This window comes from Streptopelia decaocto (genome assembly GCF_964273445.1).
Source record: "Streptopelia decaocto genome assembly, chromosome: 3".
Lineage (NCBI taxonomy): Eukaryota > Metazoa > Chordata > Aves > Columbiformes > Columbidae > Streptopelia > Streptopelia decaocto.
The window spans coordinates 46,853,609-46,876,487 of NC_138656.1; the positions used below are offsets into that span (position 1 = coordinate 46,853,609).

The window sequence follows — 22,879 nt, forward strand, 5'->3', positions numbered from 1 at the left end:
GAGTAACCAAATTCTGCACACAACCTCCAAAGGCAATACTGTTCCCAATGCCCGACCACTCCTACCAGCTACATTGCCATATACCTATTACAAAAGCTACTGCTAATAAAGCTACAGGAGTGTTACTGTAAGAAAACATGCAACACCTACAAAAGGGCAGAACAACAAGTTACCTTTTTGGATCACATCTGAAGCTATACAATTTAACTTTAAATAAAAATCAGTGTATTCAGTTTAAGAAATGCTGCTAGGTATTTCCCCCATTTAAACAACCCACACAAAACCCAAACAAGCACAACGCTGCCTACAGTGCTCTGGCAGCTAACAGTTGTTTCATAACTAAACTTGTTTTCTCTGACATGTATGTATCCAGCGTACATGCTTACGACATGGTTGCTCAAAGGGGCCGTCTTGCCTTGGAAAACACCCGCACAGCAAAGTCAGGCGAGGCAGGTGATGCATCATTGCTGCTCCCTGCAGCACTCCTGGCAGGCCTGTAAACTCCTATTTCACAGCTACTCATATTTTATTTAATTAGAAGCAATGCACTTAAACCTTTTATCTGTCATTAGGCAGAAAGAGGATCAAATACAGGGTTCCCCAGGGACCTAACCCTTCCATATTACTCCTTGACTCACCTCCTTTGGTTTTGGTTTATTTTGACATTAAAGCCAATGTATTTAAAATCACCTAGTATCACAAATTGAAACCATCTATCATAAAAATAAGCAGATGCACAGCATTTCACTGCAAGTTGCATCACTTGCCTGCTTGTGTAACTTGAGCTTCAACTCCAATCATCATCTTTGATTGCAGCAGAGAACGTGTAACAATCGCTTGGCGATTAAGAACATTTGGTGCTGAAGCGGTTAAGGTATGGTATCTAATTTCCCCATTAAAACTCTTAATTAGCATAGACTTTATTTATCTACAAATCCCTGCAAACTAATACAATCTTCAAGAATTATCAAATGATAAATTTGGTAGATGTTTCCTCAGACATGAGCACAGCTTACTAGGAAAATGCAGATTTTTTTACAATGGGTAAAAGAAGAAAAGCAGCCAGCAAGAATTATTTTTCTTTACAATGTCTGAGAACCTGCCAATTTCATCCACCTCTAGAGTATCACCCACCCACACATTAACCAACTTCATCCAAAGCCAGTGACATGTAGGAGGAGCCTGTTAAGACTTAATGAGAAAGGCGAGGCCAGCACCAACATGCAAGAGCTGCTCACAGCCTGTTACTGAGTGCAACTATTTTGTCACCTCACAGGGGAAAAAAACAACTGTTTTCCTAACCAAAGCTGAACAGTTTCAGGGTTGCCTTTTACTGATTGGAGCAGGGCCTCCTGTCAACCAGCCACTGCGTTTTCTTTTATTACAGCACTTTTGAAGCTCTCTAGAAACCAATAGTTCAATAAATGCAATTGGGTCAGCAAACTGTGATCCTGTGCATGGTAGCAATATTCTGTATTTCTGAAACTGAATATGAGCTTTCATTTCTTCAACTATAAGGTACTTCCATGCAAGCATTTGATAGACAACCTTTTACTATCTAAAAGTCAGAAAAACCTAAATCTATTCTCACACTTGCCTCTCCCTCTCATTTCAGCTATTCAGTTAGAGTTTAAAAAATTTTAGCAAACGGTGTACTGTATTTACTTCCTCCATTTTCCTCAGCCAAAGGAAAAAAATGGGAATTTTAATTTTTATGCTGGTAAAAGATACATGACCTGAGACATTTCAGAAAAATTATTAGTAGAAGTCAAGGAGACAGGAACAGAAAGAAAAAAATCCACCCACTATTGCTAGCTTCTCAGTTATACTCATTCTCTAATCTGTTCTGCTCTGGCCAGACTTGAGAAAATTAATGCCTGTCTATTCTTCCTTACTCTGTTGTTTTTATGAAACCTACTACAGGAAACGCATGCTATTAATTACTTACAATAAGCAACTTTGGACCCCTTGAAATAACTCCTTGAAAATTTATTTAACTACCACAGCAACTTGTTTCAACACTTAATGCAAGATGACTATTGCTATCCAATGAACATTCTGCTGACTTCAAATTAAGCAAAAGTTTCTCTTCAACATATGCTTAAACTAAAACAGAAATCTGCCTCTTGCTTATTTCAGATCAAGATTAAAGATGTGATTGTTTTAAAAAAATCAGAATGCCATTATTGCAGCAGGTACATAGCAGCAAGATGAAATGCAATTACTGCTTGAACCAGTGCGCACTTCTGTAACTGTGCTGAGATGCGGACTGCTGCTTCCATCACTGATCATGTTGAAGAAATCATTAACTTGGTTAAATAACTTCTAAAAAACAATTCAAATCAAGCTTACACACTGACCAGCAGCACTGTTACATACTGCTAATGGACATCAAGAGTGTCAGTTGTTAAAACCACATACAGAAGCCAGCCAGCTCCAGCAAAAAGGGAACTTTTTCCCTCTGTTATATCCTGCTTCTGCCTAAATGAGAAATCAGATTTCACAATTTAAAGTGGGAAAAAAAAATCCACTGCACATTTTGAAACACTTAAGAGAAATGCAGATGGCAATCAGAAGTATTTAGTATTTAATCTGGTGTATCTCAAGATCTAATATTTGCTTATTAAATTATTAACCCACTCGACCTAAGTAAGAGCAGAATACTGAGTTACATTTTTCAGATCCTGAATAGTTTCCTGAATAACTGCTGGCTGTTAGCAACGTACACCTGACACCTGGTATTCCTCTACACGTGTCAAAAATAGATCTTAAAAGCTGATATCATGCAAGATTACTGTTTCAAGAACAGCCTATGAAATGAGCAAAGTTGTAGAAAAAAAATAGCACTGTTTAGAAGTAATTAACTACGTGAGATAACTTAAAAGCAGTAAAACAATCATGTTTTCAGCTCATGCACTCAGTGCCAAGGAAGAACACAGCATTCTGAAGTTTCATGTGCTACACAGTGAGGAGACATTAGGAAGGACTTGTGCTCTGTTGTACACCACATAATTACAACAAGGACTTTTGCATCATTTGTAACAAGCTTAAAATTCAAAGATTATGTCTGCTACATGATCCAGTTAATAAAGCAAAATCAACCAACTAGTGGAGTCCTCCATCTGGTGGTTGCAGTTATATATGCATTCTATACATTACTATGTAGTACTACTAGGAGCAGCATACACCCACAATTTGGGCAAGTCAGGGCAGAAACACTTTCCAGCCAGAACAGAAGTATGATCAACATGATGTGCACAGCAAACCTAAGGCAAATAGATATTTCCATTAACATTTTCCACAATAGGCTGATTAAAAAAAACACCTTTTTTCAGTAACACACAAACCGACTTCCATACCTTGGCAGCAACAATACTCAGGCCCATTCCATTTTGTTTTTTTAGTGTTACAGTGATAATCTCGGGTTCTTTCCTCAAAGGCTGAGCCTATCAAACAGGGAAGGGGAAAGAAGAAAAAAAAGACAAGAGTTCATATTTACTGCCAGGCTATAAAAATTACTGTGCAAAATAGTTCACCTATAATCAGAACTAAGTTGTTAGTGCAGCAGAATATCTCACACCCTAAATAATACATCTGCTACTCCTTTTTAAAGGTAGAATCTCTTAACATTTGATTAATATGGATGCACATTATCAAGTACTACACCTGTGTCTCAAGCACTGCTGAAGCTTTGAAGTCTACCCATTGTTCTCTAATTCCATAAAGAGATTATTAATGATTCACAATTTGAAATGTAACAGGTCTACAAAACTGTAGTAACTTCTAATGAAAACTGAAGTTCAGACTCAGTAGGCACCTACTAGAAAGGTGAGGGTCATCTATATGGAGCTCAGTTTTTAGTGCCTCATCTAGAATATGACAATTCTGCACAGATATCAAAGAGGCCCATTAATTTCAAAGGCAGAGATAAAGCCTTGAAAAAAAGTTCCAAAAATTTTCACTTCTGAAAATTCTGTAACTCAAATCCAGCCTGAGCCCCTAAACATGTTCAGTAATTTTTTTCCTATCTTTGCAACCTTGCCAGTTCACTCTACTCAAAAAGTTGCCATCACAATCTTCATTAGCTGAAGCATTTAAGTTAAAGCACCCTGGCTTGTAAATACATACTGCTAATTAAAACCCGCTAACTGCAAGTTCCACAAGATCCATGACAAAGTACAAATATACATGCACCAGAGAAAAGAATGGTTAGATCATGTTATTTGAACAGTCTTACATGATATTCATTTCCAGGATGAATGAAACAGTAGCATCAGATGCCCATTTACCAAGACACTAAGCCTGCAGAGCCCAGCCTATCAGCAGCTCAGGACTGGTCTCTGCTGTATCAGTCATACAGCTGCATACAGATGCTGCTCTCTTCCGTAAAGCGAGCACATTCCTTAGGACACTGCAGCAAGAGTGCGTAACGTCATCAAAAAATGGCAGGTTCTGAACAGAGTAAATGAAGCTCTGAAGTCCCTCTGAATAGTGAAACAGCAAGTAGCAACGATTTTTCACAGAGGCCTTAGGAACATAGTTCTCATTTCATGCTGGCCTTCCTGATTTCACTGAAATACTAATTGTAAATATGAAGCTATTTCTGTTAGTTGCTCTAAAAATGATTTCACATAAAGCCATCATCTTTCCAAACCAAGTTGTTCTGTAACTTTTATGTTCTTGATTATCACATATTCAAAACCAAAACAAAACACCCACAATCCACCACAAAAAACAACCCCAAAAATAACAAAAACCCCCCTATAACAGAAAAAAGCCACCTCACACTGAAGTGAAACCCTTCTTTAATATGTATAATGAAAAGGAAAAACTATTTTTTCCTGAAAACCTAGTAGAAAAAAACAAAACAAAACAAAACAACAACAACAACAAAACACACAAAAAACCCCACAAAAAACAAAAACAAACAAACAAAGAAACCAAAAAACACCACAATCACACACACAAAAAATCCCCCAAACAGATGACAACTTAATACTAAACATTTAGGTGGTAACTCCCAATTTATAAACAAAAGCAGACTGTAGCTCCATTTACAAGTTACTTACAGATGCACGTCCATATATATTTTTGCCTGAATTTAAAAGTAATTTCTTCACTGTTTACCCCCAGAGTAGGGGAACATGACAAAGTTTGTGTATGTGAGAACTGTATCATGCCACAGCCTAGAAAAACACCAACTTACAAATCACTGAGGTACTACAGGTTTAATTATGTAGCCTGTTCTTCCTAATAAGGATTACGACTCATCACGTGAAGCAAAATGGCTTGCCAAGGTATCAGTTTTGACAATTATTCACTGCATCAATACTTACTAGCTCAGCATTCTCATGTGACAGGTGACTTTCATAGTCTGCACCTTCAAAGTATATTGTCCACGTGCCTGGTGACCGTGGATGAGGTATTAGTCTACAAAAACCTAGAAGAGAAAGCAACACCAGAGTCACGGTATTTTCTCAACAGATCAATTAAAATGAAATAGCCTGTCACAAGGAAATACCAAATAGTAGTATTTATCTTTTTATGGTCATTATTATGTTGAATCTTGCATCTTAGATGCCATTATGTGCTTCACTGCAATTTTATGGCATCTCCGGGAAAGTGATGGAACAACTTATCCTTGGTGCCATCTCAAGGCATATCAAGGATAAGAGGGTCATTAGGGGCAGTCAGCATGGCTTCACCAAGGGGAAGTCGTGCTTGACCAACCTCATAGCCTTTTATGAAGACATAAAAAGGTGGATGGTAGAGTGGTGGATGTGGTCTACCTTGACTTCAGTAAGCATAATTTAAGAGATATCCAAAAAGTACAATTTTGAATAAATTTTGAATACATGCATTAAGAAGGCCTTACTTGTAATAACTATACAGACATTTGTATGGCAAATTAATTATACTTACTATTTAAAGGATTTATTTTACTAGTCTTCTCCTCTGTAACCCACTGTACTTTCAAAACAGTCAGTTCCCTACTATTTCTTTTATCAATGCAAGAATAGGACTTTTCTATAGACTAAGTTGAAACCAACAACTGAAAGGGACAGGGAGAAAGGGTAAGGATTAAGAAATCATACATGCTTTTTATGGTTTGCAAAAGTAAAACCTTGAAAAACACTGTATAAAAGATTGAAACATTCACAAAGAAAAATAAAGTGGTTTACATTTAACTAAAAATATTTTGCATTCTGTATTCACTACACCAAAGAACAAGATCGTTGTAAAACAACAGAAGAACTTACCTCTCTGACAGAGTGGATCTAAAAATTCTTGTAAACCACTTGGAACATTTCTGACAACATCGCAGGAATAGCCATCTTCTGGTAAAAGAAACGGCAGCTGCAAGTCAGGATCCTCTTCCAGTTGGACTTCTCGGCCATCGCTGCGAGCAAGTTCATCAGCTGTATTTTCTGCAACAGTTACTACATTCTCTATCAATTCCTGGACAGAAGGCAGAAAGATGTTGTTACTGTAATTCATTAGGGAAAAAAACTCACATCAAGAAAACACTAAGACTCCAAGAAAAAGGACTTTGGAAAATAAATTGTTAGATACATAACTTCTCTGTTCCACTGTGGACAGTAAGTATGCTGCATTGCTTTATTTGATTAAATCCCATAGATTATGTAATTAGTTTTTACTTCATTTGAGGGCTATATTTAAAAATATATAGCAGAGAACATGCATGTGCAGAGGTGGAATCAGAGGCAGCTTTAAAATTTTGATACTTTGAGTGTATATATACTTCTGTAAGACTAAATATATAGAAAGGAAACAGAGAACTTGTGTAAACCAGGATATTCAGCTCCATTGGGACACATATACCCGAAGAGAATCAATGGCATATACAGTTCTCTAGTTTGGAAGTTTTATAGACCTGATGTAATGCTGCATTTCCTGGGAGCTCAGTATAATGTGAAAGATTCCTTAAGGTAGATACCTATTTTTGAAATAACATTGTAGAAGCACACAACACAAGAGTAGGATCACTCAATGCATGGAAGAGAACTTTTAGGTTTTATATTTGGTGCACAACTGCTCCATTTAATATCACAAAAAGCTTTATGAAACCAGTGTACTTTGCACAATTTCACTACTGTGGCTGCACAGTGCACATGGCTGTTTTCCATCTACATTTTAGAGAGATCTGTGAGATTTCAGTAGGATATATGTTATTGGACTGTACAAACTGGGAAAAATTATTTCCGAAGTTAACAAAAATAAAATGCCTAACAACTCTGCAAAATGTAAATGTCCAAACAGCATTTTGTGTTTCTACATTGTTCTATAGATCTCAAATTACCCGAAAGAGTGCACAATCAAAAGGCTCTTCTCTCTCCCCAAGTGGTTTCTCTAGTTTTCTGTTACCTTATATGCCTTAGGCTGCCCTAAGTCTCAGCATTATTCAGTTGTTTAGTGAAATAAAAAAAAGTTACAGGCAACTTATAAAAAATATGTGAGTAGTAAATCTCTGAGCGCTCAGTCTCTTTCAAGCTGCATTATCTGCCTTAGGAACCAAGAAATCACCCCAGGTTTGACTCATCACTACACCTGAACAAGCAGGCAGTATCAATACTTGAAAGTATCTTTACCTTTAGCTAACCAGCATTGCTTCTGGAAGAGAACTCATCCCAGAGACATGTGCTTTTGCCAGCATCAAGGCAGAATCACTACAACTCAATTATGTGAAGCTGCTACAAACATTATGTGTATAGATCCCTTTACTACAAGTATTTGCTTTACTAAAGATTCAGATGTGTTTTCCAGTCTCTTTCTACAGCTTCTACCTGGCCTCCAAGGCCAGTTTAGCAGTTTGGTCCTAATCTCACCCCGGTTACACTAATACGTAACTCAGTCTGTAAGCCCGATACAACAATTTTATTACTAAAACACAACACAGAATACGGTTAAGACAAACCATTTGAATGTTCAGTTCCAGGGGAAAGCTGGATAAATCCAGCCTGTCTTTAGAAATGCTCTTTGATAAGGGCCTTACTACCACAAAGGTGCTATTTTTTAAAAGAATTACATAAAACTAAGGTATGTAGAAGTAAATACATTTATATTCCTTTGAACCAATTCCAAGCCTTGACATTTTTTCACATTTGGCAGCAATACAGCAGAGTTTGAGCATACAAGACTTTTTCATAGCAAGGAGCAAAGAAGTCTCAAATACCACGTTCCCACAACAGGACAAACAAGCCATCCTGTAATCCTCCCTCTGACACAAAGACCGCCTGTCAAACCTAGTGCTATAGTTCTTTGGAGGGCCCTAAAGAACAAGAACAATAAACCGTGGGATTCTACCTATGTGTAAACAGCAAATATAAGCTATGTTCTTCAGCAAAAGAATTTTTTGTTTGCTAGCCGATATATAAAAATATATCCAAGCTACAAGTCCCTCTTAACACTTTTAGAACCATTCTGTTAGTACCTTTGATTTAATAAACAGATGTATCCAAAGTAATTTAAAAAAACTTGGTCAACAATGCATTCAGTTATATAAATCTTATATTATCTTTGCCTTTTAAGATTTTTTAGATGAGTGAACTATCCTGTAATCATGCTTTACCTTAAGAGTTTTCATCCACGATTACAATTCTGCAAGAACACAAAACCTCTTTCAACTTTTGCTAAGATGATGTTTTGCATGGATAAAATATAGAATAGTCAGTTATGTCTCAAATATCAAGACAAAAACCAGTTCTGAAAACACCTCTCTCTACATACATGTTCCATGTATCAATCTGTACATCAAAGTACGATCTGTCCACCGCTTATACAAAGGGATTCAAGATTCATGAATTTTTACATTCCACTGCGAAAAAATGCTTAGTGTTCCTGCTTCTTTCATTTGATTTCTACAGTCAAAATTCCAGTCTTTGTTTCTTGTGGTTACACAGAGACCTACCTTTTCAGAGTGCTCTGTGCACATCTCCTCTACTCCCTTACTGGATTCCATCCACAACCGTGTGAGGTGCAGTGACACCTCTGTGAGTATGCTCAACAGGCAGTGTTACCTTACATTCCATCTTGGTGTAAGATGGATTTTTGGTAATGTCCTGCTCCAGTTGCAGTGAAGTACAGCTGCTGAAACTGGTGGCTAAAAGCAGGCTGATAGTGCTGATACAGTATCACAGTATGTTTGGGATAGGAAGGGACCTCAAAAGATCATCTAGTCCAATCCCCCTGCTGGAGCAGGAACGCCTAGGTGAGGTCGCACAGGAACATGTCCAGGCGGGTTTTGAATGTCTCCAGCGAAGGAGACTCCACAACCTCCCTGGGCAGCCTGTTCCAGTGCTCTGGCACCCTCACTGAGAAGAAGTTTCTTCTCAAATTTAAGTGGAACCTTTTGTGTTCCAGCTTGATCCCATTACCCCTTGTCCTATCATTGTTTGCCACCGAGAAGAGCCTGGCTCCATCCTCATGGCACTCACCCTTTATATATTTATAAACATTAATAAGGTCACCCCTCAGTCTCCTCTTCTCCAAACTAAAGAGACCCAGCTGCCTCAGCCTTTCTTCATAAGGGAGGTGCTCCACTCCCTTAATCATCTTTGTTGCCCTGCGCTGGACCCTCTCCAGCAGTTCCCTGTCCTTCTTGAACTGAGGGGCCCAGAACTGGACACAATACTCCAAATGGGGTCTCACCAGGGCGGAGTAGAGGGGAAGGAGGACCTCTCTCGATCTACTAACCACCCCCCTTCTAATACACCCCAGGATGCCATTGGCCTTCCTGGCCACAAGGGCACAGTGCTGGCTCATGCTCATCCTGTTGTCCACCACGATCCCCAGGTCCCTTTCCCCTACACTGCTCTCTAATATGTAATTTCCCAACCTATACTGGAACCTGGGGTTGTTCCTGCCCAGATGCAGGACTCTACACTTTCCCTTGTTAAATTTCATCAGGTTATTCCCCGCCCAACTCTCCAGCCTGTCCAGGTCCTGCTGGATGGCAGCACAGCCTTCTGGCATGTCAGCCACTCCTCCCAGAATAAGAATACTTCTTATTGTGTGGAGAACAGACTGCCTACTCTGACTCTTCTCGTAAGAATTCCAAACCAAGCAACAATAACCTAGCTATTTTCAGCCAGTGTTGTTACTTTAAGTCTATATTCCTCAGGTATGTTAAAAGGCATAGTAAGTGATAGAAGAGACTTACTGTTGGGATGAGTGGTTCATCTGGAGCACAGTGATAATTCTGCAACAAAGCTTGTAGCTGCAGAGAATTCAGCTTAAAGCAAGTACTGTTAATATTTGGAACATCTGCATGTGAATATTTGTCCATGGTAAGCAATGTGGTTGCCTAAGAGAGAAAAAAAAAAATGAAACCTTAAGCCTTGTTTCTGAGTTTTCTTTAGACAAGAGATTGGAAAAGACAAAGCAAGAAGCCAGATCTGTTACAGAAGCAACATAAATATGCCCAAAACAACGATCGAATATATCTCCTGTGCCTACAAAATGAATTAATACTAAACCTATCCTAAATGAGGCAGATGAATTTTTCAGCTACTCTTCTTGTCTCTGTTCAGCATAGTTATAGCTCAGTCTCATAAACAGAAATTGAACAGCATGTTGGCTAAAATCACTAATTATTAACTTCACTTTTAACTTAGTCATTCATTATGTTGAAAACATATTTTGTGTCTTTGCATGCTACCTCAGTGTTCCAGGACTGATTCACACAAACTATGCTTGTACACATGCTATTGTCCAGGAACACAGAATATACAAATATTCTCTTTGAATTTACAAATATGTGAGAAGTGTTAATCAGAAATACACATACTCACCTGCACTATTCTGCTCAGGTGGCAATCAGCTGCCAGTTCTAAACCTTGTTTTTCTGCCCAGGCTTCAATATGGCCCAACTGCTGACGAACAATAGCACCCCAATAATGTGAACATAACCCTGAATCTGGGGCTGTAACTAATCTGTTAAAAAGCCACATGTTGATAAAATGAAACAGCTGGGAGAAGAGCTGTATAGTCAGAGCAGCGTTCACTCTACATCGTCGCAAGAGGGACATAGCTCCGGTCAATGTATGCAGCACATCATCTAAACAGATAAAAACAACAAGTAAATCACATTCACATATTGCAATGTACAACCAGTTTGGGCCATAAATAATAATACAAAAACACCTAACCCAGGTTGGTGAATGCCAGGTGGAACCTACATGTATTTAAGTTACACAAATTTCCAGAAATGAATTTACTACTTCATGATTTTCAAGCTAGAGCAACATGGCTGAAATCTGTTTTTTAACTCCTGAAATGAAAAGAATTTCTTTTGGGAAAATAATGAGTAGACAAGTATATCATGGGTTATATCTGACACTTAAATCATGTCCTCACTTGAGCAAACTAATTTTTCTGTTATTTTAAATAACAAGTTAAAAACTTTATATTCTACTGTTTCAAATGCATATCACAATTATTCCGCAGCTCCTTGCAGTTAAATATCAAACTGTATTCCATACATTTCAGCAAAAATTATTTGCATTGCGTGACATACTTAAACTGCAGAATACGTCTCCTGTTTACGCATTAGTTTTTTTAAATATTATTCAGATTTCCTTTTGCCCATTAGTTCACTGCAATATTATGTCAAAAGCAATAGGTTCTTCCTGTTAGCTTCACCAAGACCAAACATCCTTATATGCTTCTGGTGGAAAATAAGAATGCAAGTAGAACATTTATTTTCAAGCCTTTTTTTTTTTTTCTAGCAATACTTTCATCTGAAATTCTATTGAAGAGACCACCAAATTAATTTCTTTAGCATTGAAATGCAGGAGGATTGTGACTGAAGAAACTCATCTGTATAAGACAAAAATCTATAAAGCAGCTCCAAACTGAAATAACGAACATTGTCTACCTTTATTCCAATGTCAGTTTGCTACTTTTTCAGGCTTTGTGTCACAGAAATTTCTCCTTCTTACAGTACAGGAATTAGAAAAAAAAAACAGTACATCTTTATATTCTTCCTTCAATGTTTAACACCGGAGAAAAACCATTGCAGCAAGTGTAATACCCAAAAGATCAGGAAGTATATATGAATTGTGTATAAATACTCTTCCTAGTTGAACAGAATGACAGTACTTAATAGCTCTGCAGATTATCTTTATTTCAATTATTCAGAATGTCACTATCTCCTTAACTCTTCCTAACCTCTTATCCCCAATTAATCCTTTCAAACTTTCACATTTTTCATTTTCTTCTTTAGTCATCAGGCTATATAATGTAGGAGGCTCTCACATCTTCCCTATGACAAGCACAATGGGGGTTCCTGTCTCAAGGCCCTGTGCATCAATGTGTTCAGCATGCAGGGCAACAAGAGGCACTAGAAATCTGAGCAGAGTCACTGAGCTGGGGTTACAGACATGACCAGAATGTTCTCATGGACTGGAATAGCCCCAGAAGGCTGCCATGGCTGCAAAGCACTGTCATATTTAAAGTATCGTGGGAGGGATCCTTGGCAGGAATCTACAATGCCAGTCAGCTTAAACTTGGTACCCACAGCATCCTTACAGCAGAACTGCTGAGATGATAACATAGGTAGAGAATTGGCTGGACCATTGGTGGATTTGTGGATATGAACTCCAGTTGGTAGTCAGCTATTAGTGGCTTCCCTCATGGATGGAGACTAGGACTCATACTGTTTAATGACTTAATTAATGACCTGAGTGACAGGATGGAGTGCATTCTCAGCAAATTTACAGATGATAATGAGCTAGGGAGAAATACTGGTACACTGAAGGGCAGCAGTATTTTTCAGAAGGGCCTTAGTAGGCTGGAGAAATGGGCAGAAAGGGACTTTATTAAGTTCAAAGGCAACTGCCAGATCCAGTGTCAGTCTGTGCAACAGTATAAAGTAGGCGTCATCTCGACACAGAGCAGCCCTGCTGAAGTGATGTACAGATTCTGGTAAACGTGATTAAGCAGCATGTCCATGCTTGAAAGGTATCCAGTTGCATACTAAGCTGCTAAGATAGCGGCAGCAAAGTGAGCAGAAGGGAGGGATGCAATCTCTTCTATCCACCTAGCATTTGTGAGACTGCATCTGGAGCACAGCATCCAGTTTTTAGACTCCCCAGCACAAGGAAGATACCAATTTAATGAAGCAAATTCAGCAGAGAGCCACCAAGATGATGAGAGTGCTGGAGAAAAGGACAGAAAAGAGGGACAGGAAAGTGATTTGGTTCATCCTGGAGCAAGAGAAGGTTAAGGGCACAGCTTATTGTTGTCTTCATCTACCTAACCAGAGGTTTCAGAACAAGAACCCTTTCAAAGGTGCACAGTAATAGCACAGAACAATAGGCAACACAGCACAAAAATTGCAACATCAGAAAATCCAATTAGATAAAGTATTTTCACCGTGAGGGTGGTCAACCATTGGAAAAGGTTACTCAGATATGTTGTGGCATCTCCATCCCCCAGTGGAGATTCAAAACTCAGTTGGGAAGTACTCTGAACAACCTGACTCAATTGCACCTACCTTGAGCAAGACACTGGATTAGATGACATCCAGAGATTCCCCTCCAAACTAAATTCTTCTATGATTTTTAAACCAAATACAGATCATTTGAATGTTACTACTATCCTTTCCTATCATCCATACAGAATTGATTCAAACAAGTCTCAGGGGTTAGGACAACTTGTGTCGTATCACTGTTAAAAATTCTGTTTATTACCAACTAATTGGATAGCTTAGAAGACACAATAAAAGATCAAGTACTCTAACCTATTTTAGGCCTCTGAGGATTATTTTCTTCTGGATCATCAAGGAATGCTGGCATGTAGTTATTAAGCTCTGACTGCAGACAATGAACCAGGTACCTGGAGAGGGGAAAAAAGAAATTTTAAAATCCCGTATGTGTTCATTACAAATGTTTCTAAAGAAAAGAGATCTACCAAATTGCAAGATTCCTGAAAATGTAGTTTTATGTATGTGACTAAAGGGAACCAAATAATTATTTTTAAAAGGCCAGAGACCAGTTCTCCTATACCTTTCATATAGAGGTTGGAAAAAAAGGTTGTCAGGGAACAAACATAGCCACTTAAATGCAATATTGCTACTGCACTCGTAAGTGAAGGTCATACGCTACATAAAGATGTTGTCAGGCCAAACTGTAAGACTGCAAAACCTATTTTTTCCAAACAGAAACACATTTCTCTCTGTTTTAAAATATGCCAAAAAAATAATCCTATTCTGAGCCAGTGCACAAGATTTCTCTTACCTTTCACTACAGCAAAATGAAAAGCCTGTTTTAGTATTCTCTCTCTTCTAATAATTAAATACTTTCTCTAACATTATTTTTGATAATTCATTTATGCATTTCCTGTTAAGAATTGAAACTAAAAGGGAATCAAATTGTAATCGCATATATAAAGGAAAACATTTAATGGCTTTCTACAACTCCATTTTCTGTTTCACTGGTAACATTTGTAATGAAATACCCTGAGTTTCTAGAAAACAAAAGCCATGGCAATTTCAACCAATTCTGGGATATGCAAGTTGCTACCATCAAATAACATTTTCACAGCAGATTTGTTTATTTTCATGCTTCTGTTGTGCTTTTTCATTTGCCTTCTCAATACATATTCCACAGTTACATTCTCCAAAAGTTTAATACATCAATTTGAAATCTTCTGTGTTACAGTGTACTTAGGGGCAAATTCAAAGACAGCTAAAACTCTGAAAAATGCTTTCGCATCCAACCTGCTCGTCATGTAGAGGGAAAAATACAGTTCCGTCCTTTCCTAGCCACCTAAATATTCTGTCTTTACTGACTACCTAGAAAATTGAAGTAGCAAAGAATATTTTCAAGACACCAATCCTGCCACTGACCTGTGGCAAAAAGACATAGCTTCATTAACAGTTAGAAATTTTAAAGTGCTATAAAGATATACAGACTTTGTCAAAATAGCTACTTGCTATACCCTGTTTTCCATAACTCACCACCACCACCAGAATCTGTGGGAGTACATACGAACTGGTTTGGTGCTTCTCTGATACCTTTTAAAAGTTCAGAAAGCAATTATGTGGTTTCATATACCACATTCACACACTACAATACTATTCTTTAGAGCAACGTAGCCCCCGCTTAAAGCTAAACAGTTAAACCATGGTTAGGTCTCCCAATACTCTCACGGAATAAAAAGAAGAAAGATTATACTCTGTGCTATTACAGAAGGATGAAAAGGCTGTATATAAAACAGACATCCTACAAGTGGGGGAAGGCTGGCTGTAAGTCACCCAGGGTACACTGAGACTTCTCTAAACATTAGTTTAAGAGACACAAATTTGCTGAGAAAAACTTCTTCAATACTGGCTCAGGGAAAAAAATATAACCTAGATATGTGCAAAAAAAATCAAGCCTTTCTTATTGATTAGCACCATGCTCACTCAATGTTGTTATCTTTGTTTGAGGATCCTTTCCTTAGAGGATTTTCCTTCCCATCAGATACTTCATTGCATTTTTCTTTTAATCAGTATTGTAATTGCCTGAGTTGACTAGTATAGGTTGATTTTACCCCAAGCCAAAACCTGTCTTTAAGTTTAAGAAAAAAAATGTGCAAAAAAAACCTGTGCAAATTGCTATTTATGCAAATTATGAAAGGAGTAGATTATTAATATAATAAGAAGCCCTTAAGGAGCACAAAGTTCATTAAAGACCCATAAACGTTTAAGTCTATGTATTGATGTATCAACAGAAAAAATATTTCCTCATCTCCATAACAACCTCAAATCAAAATAAAACAATCAACACAAACTTAATTTAAACAACATTTTGTTAAAATTTTCATTGGGAGCCTCAACTATCACAAGAAGACCTAACAGATTAAACTCCTTGCATAGCCCAGTGATTCATATTCGTAAATGAAATATCTGTCTAAAAAAAGCAAGGCTAGCTTCTCTTATAAGTCCTCCTCTCAGTTATCTAACAAAACACAAAGGACATTATTGGTATAACTAAAATTGAGCAAACATGTGAAGTTATTGTAAAACCACAGAAACAGGAATATGCTAAGTGTAACAGAAGTTTGATAAGTCTTACTTGAATGCCATTTGAACCAAGTGTGCCAAAACATCTTGTGCATCCACAGTAATTCGGCTAAGATCTCGGTCTTGCTTTATGAAATTCAGTAATTCAGATGCATTTGCCATCCAAAAGGCAAGTGCTCCAGCAATATTCTTCTGTTTCTGTAAGGAGAAAGAAGCAAGAAATAATACAGGGAAATAGTTTTCTGATAAAGCGCAGCAGCTTAAAAAGGCTCCAAAAGATAGACCAGTACCTTTTCCCATTTCACCAGACATATCTCAGATACCAGATATTTGCAAAGTGTTTATATGCAATATTGCAATTGCTGTAACTGGTAAGTTCAATTTTAACACATTCACTGAACACATGAAATTCTGTTAACCTGCCAATAGCCATATCAATAAAGCCACGGCATAAGCATCTAGTCATACAGTGCTAAGAGCTTAGCAGAATGCAGTATCTGGTAATCTGTGCACTTTTAAGCGCATATTCACTACTGCCCGCTGCCACCCTGATACTGCGCTCACTGGCTTTGATACCAGGTGATTCAGTATCAAGTACTGATCTATCTCACCATCTCCCGACCAGAAATGCCAGGCTAGGCAACCTCAGATGAAATCCAAAGAATAGGAACCACAAACAACAAAAAAAGAAAATAAAGGGAAGAAAAAGAACTTTGGTCATTTCATATCCACATTGAAGTGCGTTAAGCAGAAATTATGGAATGCCGTAAAAGTTGCGAAGTCAAAAAAGGATTTTAGTACTGCATGTTCCAGTTGCTGAATGAGTGTTATGAACTGTTCAAGTCCAGCTGTTTGAGTATTGTATTTTGATATGGAAGCAGCATGAGAAACTGAGCTAAGCCAACATAGCTAGGATCAGTTCCCAGCAATATATCCTACCTGATCAACCTGGTCTACCTCCTGGAGAAAAACGGACGAAGGAAATCAAACAGAAGAAAGAAACTTGTGAACAATCATGATAGTTTTAGAAATCAAACACTAAATATGAAGGTACAATACTTACGTTCACAGTTATACACAGATGCATTAATCAGTATCTAAGATGCAACTGAGCCCGTTTTGAAAAATTTATTACTTTAACAGGACTAGTAGCACAACAGCTAAGAACTGAAGTGCCCACATTTCACAACTAATTCAAGGGATGCCCTGTCCTAGTTGACATCCCCGACTAGTTGGTTATTCCATGCTCAGTGCACCAGAGAAACCCCGCAGAATTTTTTGTGGGCGATAGGGTAACTACCCATCCATGTAACAGATCCAGGGAGCTACACGCCCACACTGCTGCAATGAAGACAATGCACAAAGGGGGACAGAAAATCCCCACCAGAAAACAAAAACAGAGCAACAAATAAAACCAAACAAGAAACATAAAACACCTAGGAAATTAAAGAACAAAAAGGGTGTTTTAAACAACAAAACAGAGTTAAATGAAATACCACACTAAGCTGCTTAAATGTTGGCACATAAAAGCTATGTTGAGTTAAGCACCCAAAAAAAGCCCCACCAAGTATGTTTGTCTGACTATTTAAAACTGAGCTCTTACTAACATTTTTTTGGCTTTCTGTTCAGACCACTCTCCCCCACCTGCAACACAGTGAGCTTAGCTGCAAAAATGTGAGGTGCCATTTGCTGTTAGTATTGTAATTTTAGAACTCAAAAACCTAAATTGCCCCTGCTTTTTTGTTTCTTCCCCCTTTCCAGCCAAGGCATTCTGCACTGACTGAAGATGTGTTGGCACAAAACGAAATGACATGTTCCTTCTACAAACAAATGTTAAAGTTTGCAGAGGATCAGAAATTACACTGAATGATTGGGGGGGGGGGGGTGGGGGGGTGGAAATCAGGGTTCAAAAAATTGGCTTTTTTTATATGAACTAAGTTTCTATTCCTAGACTGTTACTGAAAGCACTGAGCCTTCTCATAGATCTCTCCAATTTTATCTGTTCATATGAATGAAGTCTTCCGTGGTATTTGCATACACTCATACAAAGACTGCAGAAAGTCAGAGACTTAATTTGTTAGCAAATACTTTTTGAGTAACTTCAGAAAGCTATCAAGTCTCCTTCCCATCCAGGCAGGCAAAAATAGGATCTAAACAATTTATTTTACTCCTAAAATGCAGCAGGGAAGTTTGTGCACCTTCCCTCTCCTTCCATTTTGGGCGCCTTTCATATGCCTTCTCCGTCTGTCACACCCTCAGATCCCTTTCAGCACAGGGATGCTTTACAGTCGAGAGGAACAAAAAAAGCTATTGTGATGCGGCAACTTATTACATGGTAGTTTAAATGGTGACCACCATCAACATAACCACTCACTCTACATCTCAGATGAAGTAATTCAACTTAGCTTAGCTAGTACTGCTTATACTCCACTAACACAGGTCCAAGCTGCTAATGACATTTTCCTGATCAAGCTTTAGAATCAATGCATTTCTTTTTCTCCAGTCCATTAAACTTTGAATTAACTGAAGTTCTACTCTTTCATCCCATTTGTAATATTCTCCCTCTCCTCCGCCTCCTTCAGCACAGCATTTGGAAGAACCTCCTCCCAATTCTCTTTAACCTCCAACTCTCTAGTGTTGATTTCTTGCAACTAGATGACATTTTTCACAAACCAGAAATGTAGCTACCACTTCCTTGTTGATGTCTTCATTAAATTTTGAGTTGGAGATTATATTGCTACTATACAGTTGGAAGGCTGTAGAAATGTACTTTCACAAAGGACAGTCCAGACAAATATTCGGTTTTAACAGTGTTGTAACATTATCAGCAGAATTACATAAAATACATTTGCATGCAACAACCACAAGGCTGGGCTTGATTTCAGAAGCCCTTGTTAGTGCTGTCAATGAGTGTTTTCCCAGAGTAATCTATTTTCTAGCTTTGTTTTATTTTCAAATCAAACTGATGTTTAAGCCCACCTCTCCAGTATCTTCTAGCAGCTGGATGGTTATCCTTTTTAGTTCAACACAAGGAATGCAGAACTTTATCTTTGCTTTCGCGTTACACCCACCCTGTCAGTTCAAGTCTTTTTGGAGTCATTGTTACTAGTTTACATTAGTTACATAAACCAAGTGACTTTCTTTGACTGAGACCTGTAACTTCCAGATTATAGCTGAATTCTACACTTCCATTGTTAACTTCTCATTCTCCCAACTGAATTGATAATGTTCAGGCTCTTTGCATTCCAGGTTCTCCACTACTGCCAGTCTCCCCTCCAACTTTAACAAATTCACTCTTCCACAGCCAGATCTTTTTCTTTAGCAGAACCCGAATACTTAACTTTTGATACCATTTCCATTTTATCAAATATCCATTTACCATGGCACCAAAACTCAAAGCAATGTACTAGCTCTTCAGTTCAGATTCAAACCACCTTTCAAACTCTCCTCAGCTTCATAACGTACATGAAATGCTAGTTCTTGTTTTCCTACTATAAGGTATCTTCAATGCTTTTATCCCACTGTTTCTTGTGCAAGGTGGGAGCCTGTTGTAACTGCTTACATAACTGTCTAATTATAATATTCTCCCTGCTGAAAACTCCACTAAATCTTTCCAGAACCTGAACAAAAGCTGAAGAGTTTTGGTTTGCTGTGACTTTCATGCCACTCTCTTGATGTTTACTTTCCCCTTCTCCCTTTATCAACCTGTTGTTTAACAGGTGTAAATTCTCTAAAGCAGGCCTGATGCGTTTGCTCTGATTGTACAGTGCCTAGCACAGCAGGGTCCTTGCTCTATGCAGGCCACTATGACAGTACATTTCACCAGAAATGTGTATGTTTTAATAAATATGGAAATATATTTCCATTTTTCTTCTGAGAAAAACCTGCAGACAAAGCAGTTACAATCATTAATTAGTTAGTGAGGATACCTGAACTAGCGCTCCTTTTTCAGGAAATTACCATTACATTTTATCAACAGTTACACAATACAAGGTATGGTCTAACTTCACAGACAACCCAGTGGATCTTATCCTCCATTCTTACACAAAAAAAGAATTCCCCCTATGCTTCTGTAAAGTGTTGCACATGTAATAGCAATAGACTACATGTAAGATGTTGGAACAATCAAGAAGTTATCGTTGTCTTTACAAAGCAATAGTGTCAGTTTGGTTCAAAAAGTCCAGTTTAATTACCCTTTTTGTGGTTACAGAGTTGTAAAAACAGTATCAAAATTAAGAAGTCGTAGTTCTTTTTAACATGTTCACTTCGAAGCAGCAATCAGTGCAAACAACTGCTATCTATACGATATTCTTTAATAAGAACATCAAACTTGTTTTTACAAGAGCTCCCAGCCAGAATTGCTTGCAAAGATCTTACCTTCTAAAGAACAGAAGAGCAACCTCTTGTCACGGAACGTATCTTCAGATCAACAGTCCCTCCCTAACCTCCCATATGGCTCAGGAGAGAGTTTCTTACCACTCACATTATCCACTGGCACAAAAGCACACCCTCATATGCAGGTATTAGTCTGACCCCTAACAGTTGGTTAAATAGTAAGAAAACTACTAAGCAGGTTACTAGATAATCTATATTTCATTCCCTTGACATGTTTTTGCAGAGAAACTCACCTGTATAACTCCTTCCATCATGTTCACCATCTTGTTGACTATTGCAATGACTTTGTGAGTACGCTCAGTGGGAGTGATGTCGGGTCTGTACTGGCTTGACAATACATACCGACATGTCATATACAAAACATATGTAGGTGACAGCTTAAAATGAACGGTGGAGCTATTTGTGTAATTTATAATAGCAGATAAGAAGGCATCTTCAGCTGTAGAGAAAGAGGGGAAAAAAACCCATGTCATTAAGTCAAAGTCAGAAAGAAAACTAAATTTCATAACTTGACACATAGAGGATTTATTTTTAGAGGTGGTGGGGAGGAAAGGGAAGCAACTTACAGGAATTTAAACTCTAAATTCTTTATTATGTACTACAGTTACTTAAGCACAATAACAACATACTTCTATATAAAGCCAGAAAATCTGCTCACCAGGAAACATTTCTGGACTATTTCCTATCTCTTTGCTGAAAATTTGCATCTTCAAGGGAACAGGAAAATGCAAGTTCTCTCTTGTCCATTCTATTCCTACAAAGTTCCCTTACTATAGGGAATTTTTTTTACTAATAAAAATCTGTCTTTGCCTGCTCACATATCTATTTAGTCTCAAACATATGAAGTCTGGACAATCCCTGGTATGCTATTTTCCTACCAGATCCAAGACCTTAAAAACCTGGGGATTAAAGTAACAAAAAATAAAATTTTCAATGAATCGGATTGTATAGAAAATGAATTTTGACCAATATGCAACCTATTATCGCAGGCATAGAGAACTGTATAGAAGAGAATTAATTCAACGTATGGTTGAAGAAGTGGGATTAACAATTTTTCACAGTTCAATTTGAATACGTGAAGATGAAGAGTCAAAATGCAATTAGAATTAGATATCCATGAACCTGCCTCAATACCCAAAGTGTCTCTTCACCCTCCCCAACAAAATAAATTGTATTACTGGATTAATTTTAATCTGTTCAGTCATTGTTCTTTTCAACGTTTACTTAAGCTATCCTTAAGTTTTCAAACTGACTGAGGTATTACACTATAGAAAAACATGTCAACAGATTAGTGTTATAACTTCACAATTTACTCACAGCTTTCCCTGAATTCAATACTGGCAGGTAGTATCAGTTCTGGCCCATGGGTATCCTGAGATCTAAAGAAAGAAGACAAAAATTGAAACAAACAATCCACATGAGTAATATTAATTCTACTGTAAAAGACAGACTTCTCCAAATACACTGGTTCCAAATGCTGACACAGCATCCTGCCCCAAAATGATCCTTTTTTACTTTTCCTCTAGAATTATTCAAGCTGTATTTGTCCGTAACACAACAGATCGAAAGCAAGACTTGAACTCTGAGTCTGGGATATTAATAAACATTCTCTTCTGTGCTGCGTAGCAGCGCAATAGGATCAGTTTGCCACCTGCCACTGACAGGATTCCAGTAACAAATTATTCATGAACACAGGAAAGAAAGTGAATGAAGCTTCACCTGAAACACCAGCTCGGTTACAACAAATGTACTTTGCTATCTTTAATGCCCTCAAAACTGATGAGAACTTGGTCAACTTTTCTTCCTTACCAGAAGAAAGGACAAATAAGGAGGTAAAAGCCCCTACCCTCACCTGGCTGTTGCTGTGCTAAGGAACAGCCCCAGAACTACATCCTCACACTGACTGCAGTGCTCTTTCTTATCAGTACCTATCAGAGAATTCACAAAGGACAAAAACGAACAGAAAATTTATTTTTCTGGTGTCTACAAAAGCTTAAGCACATATTTCATTCCTCTCCTAAGAAAAAGCATTATGCGTGCCTTTTCTCTGTAGTCAGACACCTATTTTTACGAAATAGGTGAAAGCTTAACATCATCTGCATGCAATAGCCGTTTTTAACCACACATAACACAATAGGTAGCTTTCTACTTTGCCAGGGAACTTTGATAACGAAAGGAATGCAATATGATTAGATAACCCTCACTCCTCTGAGAAATTTTACTTATGCCACAAAGCAGAAATAGGACACTGAAGGCCTTTATTCAGCTACCTCCTATAGTAAAAATCCACAAGATAACTTCAAAGGCCGATGTCAAAAGATCTAAAATTAAATTTTAGAACATTCAATCAAAAAAACTAAGGTTACTTTCGATTATTTTTTTTTTTTAAACTGGCAAAAACTTAAACCAACAGAACTCAGTTATGCCATCTAGATAATGCTTTATTATTAAAAAGAG

The 22,879-nt window shown here is 37.8% G+C and overlaps 1 protein-coding gene across 11 annotated transcripts in view; it reads right to left on the bottom strand.

Annotated features, from left to right (window-relative positions):
- The window catches only part of AFDN (afadin, adherens junction formation factor), a 129,849-nt gene that overhangs the window by 39,166 nt on the left and 67,804 nt on the right, over positions 1 to 22,879 (bottom strand). For 7 of the 11 annotated variants that reach the window (XM_082049159.1, XM_082049160.1, XM_082049163.1 and 4 more), the window contains exons 13-22: positions 21,740 to 21,801; positions 20,656 to 20,861; positions 16,967 to 16,987; positions 16,080 to 16,225; positions 13,763 to 13,857; positions 10,812 to 11,077; positions 10,181 to 10,324; positions 6,261 to 6,459; positions 5,337 to 5,440; positions 3,360 to 3,446 (exon numbers count right to left, since the gene is read on the bottom strand). In XM_082049159.1, the coding sequence (XP_081905285.1) occupies positions 3,360 to 3,446; positions 5,337 to 5,440; positions 6,261 to 6,459; positions 10,181 to 10,324; positions 10,812 to 11,077; positions 13,763 to 13,857; positions 16,080 to 16,225; positions 16,967 to 16,987; positions 20,656 to 20,861; positions 21,740 to 21,801 (1,330 nt within the window). The remainder of the gene's footprint in view (positions 1 to 3,359; positions 3,447 to 5,336; positions 5,441 to 6,260; positions 6,460 to 10,180; positions 10,325 to 10,811; positions 11,078 to 13,762; positions 13,858 to 16,079; positions 16,226 to 16,966; positions 16,988 to 20,655; positions 20,862 to 21,739; positions 21,802 to 22,879) is intronic. The other 4 variants (XM_082049157.1, XM_082049161.1, XM_082049166.1 and 1 more) reach the window with 1 other exon arrangement.